The 1,785-nt window shown below is 37.8% G+C and overlaps 1 protein-coding gene across 1 annotated transcript in view; it reads right to left on the bottom strand.

The window, feature by feature from the left end:
• LOC103517063 (transmembrane protein 181-like) overlaps positions 1-1,785 on the bottom strand; it is a 34,300-nt gene that overhangs the window by 6,727 nt on the left and 25,788 nt on the right. The window contains exon 5 of the mRNA XM_008482073.3: positions 910-1,012. Coding sequence (XP_008480295.3) covers positions 910-1,012 — 103 coding nt within the window. The remainder of the gene's footprint in view (positions 1-909; positions 1,013-1,785) is intronic.

Raw genomic sequence — 1,785 nt, 5'->3', positions numbered from 1 at the left:
TTTTTTTTGTAAATTTGGGGTTTTTTTTTTTTTTTTTTTTTTTTTTTTTTTTTTTTTTCACATTTTCTCACACAAAATAATGAGCTCTGATCTTGAAATTTGTCGCGACGACCTATGAACTCAAAGCGAGTAAGTTTTAGATAACACTTCAGTCGATCATTTAAGCCCGGTTTTAGCGTTACCTATGTTAAGCTACGCCGAGGAAGGCCAATAAATGGGTGGGTGGCTTAAAGTTAATTGGGTAATTGTATTTTTTTTTTTTTTTTCACATTTTCTCACACAAAATAATGAGCTCTGATCTTGAAATTTGTCGCGACGACCTATGAACTCAAAGCGAGTAAGTTTTAGATAACACTTCAGTCGATCATTTAAGACCGGTTTTAGCGTTATCTATGTTAAGCTACGCCGAGCAAGGCCAATAAATGGATGGGTGACTTAAAGTTAATTGAGTAATTGTGGGATTTTTTTTTCACATTTTCTCACACAATTGAGCTCTGATCTTGAAATTTGTCGCGACGACCTATGAACTCAAAGCGAGAAAGTTTTAGATAACACTTCAGTCGATCATTTAAGACCGGTTTTAGCGTCACGTATGCTAAGCTACGCCGAGCAAGACCAATAAATGGATGGGTGACTTAAACCTTATATTGGGAATAAAGGGAGAACGGGCTCTAATCTTGATTTTAAATGATTACATGAAAGTAAAATCAAATCAAGAATAACAATAAACTGAATATTAAATAAAATAGGCAGGTATTTAAATACTGATTTTCTTTAACCAAGATCGAAAAATTCCCGGAGGGACGGGCCCCGCTTGTTTATTACTATTGTAATAATAAAGGGAGGACGGACTAAAAAGAAAGAAAGAAAGAAAGGAATGAAGAAATAAGAACTTCGAAGATTACTTACCAAAGAAGGGCATGGACCTGAGATCACTATAGGCACGAACTATAAGATAAACCAGAGAGATAATGTAGACACCCAAGAACATTGAAAATGTAACTGTGAGTATCTGAAATCAACGTCCAATTTAAAGTAGTATGTTTAGTTGAGGAAATGAGTAATAAATCAGTTGCAGTATACCACACTCAAGTTATGATATGCTGGGGAGACATAGGAGGGTGAAGTCTCTACACTGGAGCACAAACAATCATGTGAGGCCCTTCATTAGAGGGGTTTATACAGTGTCACCCACAATCATGTGGCAGCCCTACAATCGTGGAAGGCCCCTTCATTAGAGGGGGTTTATACAGTGTTACCCGAAATCATGTGGCGGCCTTACGATCATGCAAGGCCTCTTTATTAGAGAAGAGGATTATGTGGTGTCACCTAAAACACATGACACCACTTTCTAAGGACACTACTGGAGTTGAAATCAAGCACGAACGAAAACGACCAGTTTCTATTTTGTCAATGAAAAATAAGGTTCTCACGTATGACCTTTCGTTATCCTGCAATAATAAAACTCGCCCATACATAGATATTTACCATAATAAGAACCCCAACAAAACTACCTTCACCTCCACCCCTGATATGGAAATGGACTTCCCAGCAAAACAAGACATAATCATGTAGAAAAAAAAGTTATGACACTTTGTCCCTTCCTCAAAAGTCTAAATAATTCTGTAAGCTGTGACATTTTTCAAAAAGAGGGACAGAAAAAAATCCTAAAAAAAGACAGAAAAGGGAAAAGAAGAAGAAGGAAGTAGGGAGGAAGGAAGAAAGAATGATCCCCAAAAAGCCAAAAAGGGGGGGGGGGGGGGAAAGCCAGAGGAGGGGCGGGCG

Source organism: Diaphorina citri, unplaced genomic scaffold, assembly GCF_000475195.1.
Source record: "Diaphorina citri unplaced genomic scaffold, Diaci psyllid genome assembly version 1.1 scaffold1736, whole genome shotgun sequence".
NCBI lineage: Eukaryota > Metazoa > Arthropoda > Insecta > Hemiptera > Psyllidae > Diaphorina > Diaphorina citri.
Note: the sequence above shows the minus strand (reverse complement) of the source record. Positions and strands in the feature narration are given on the sequence as shown.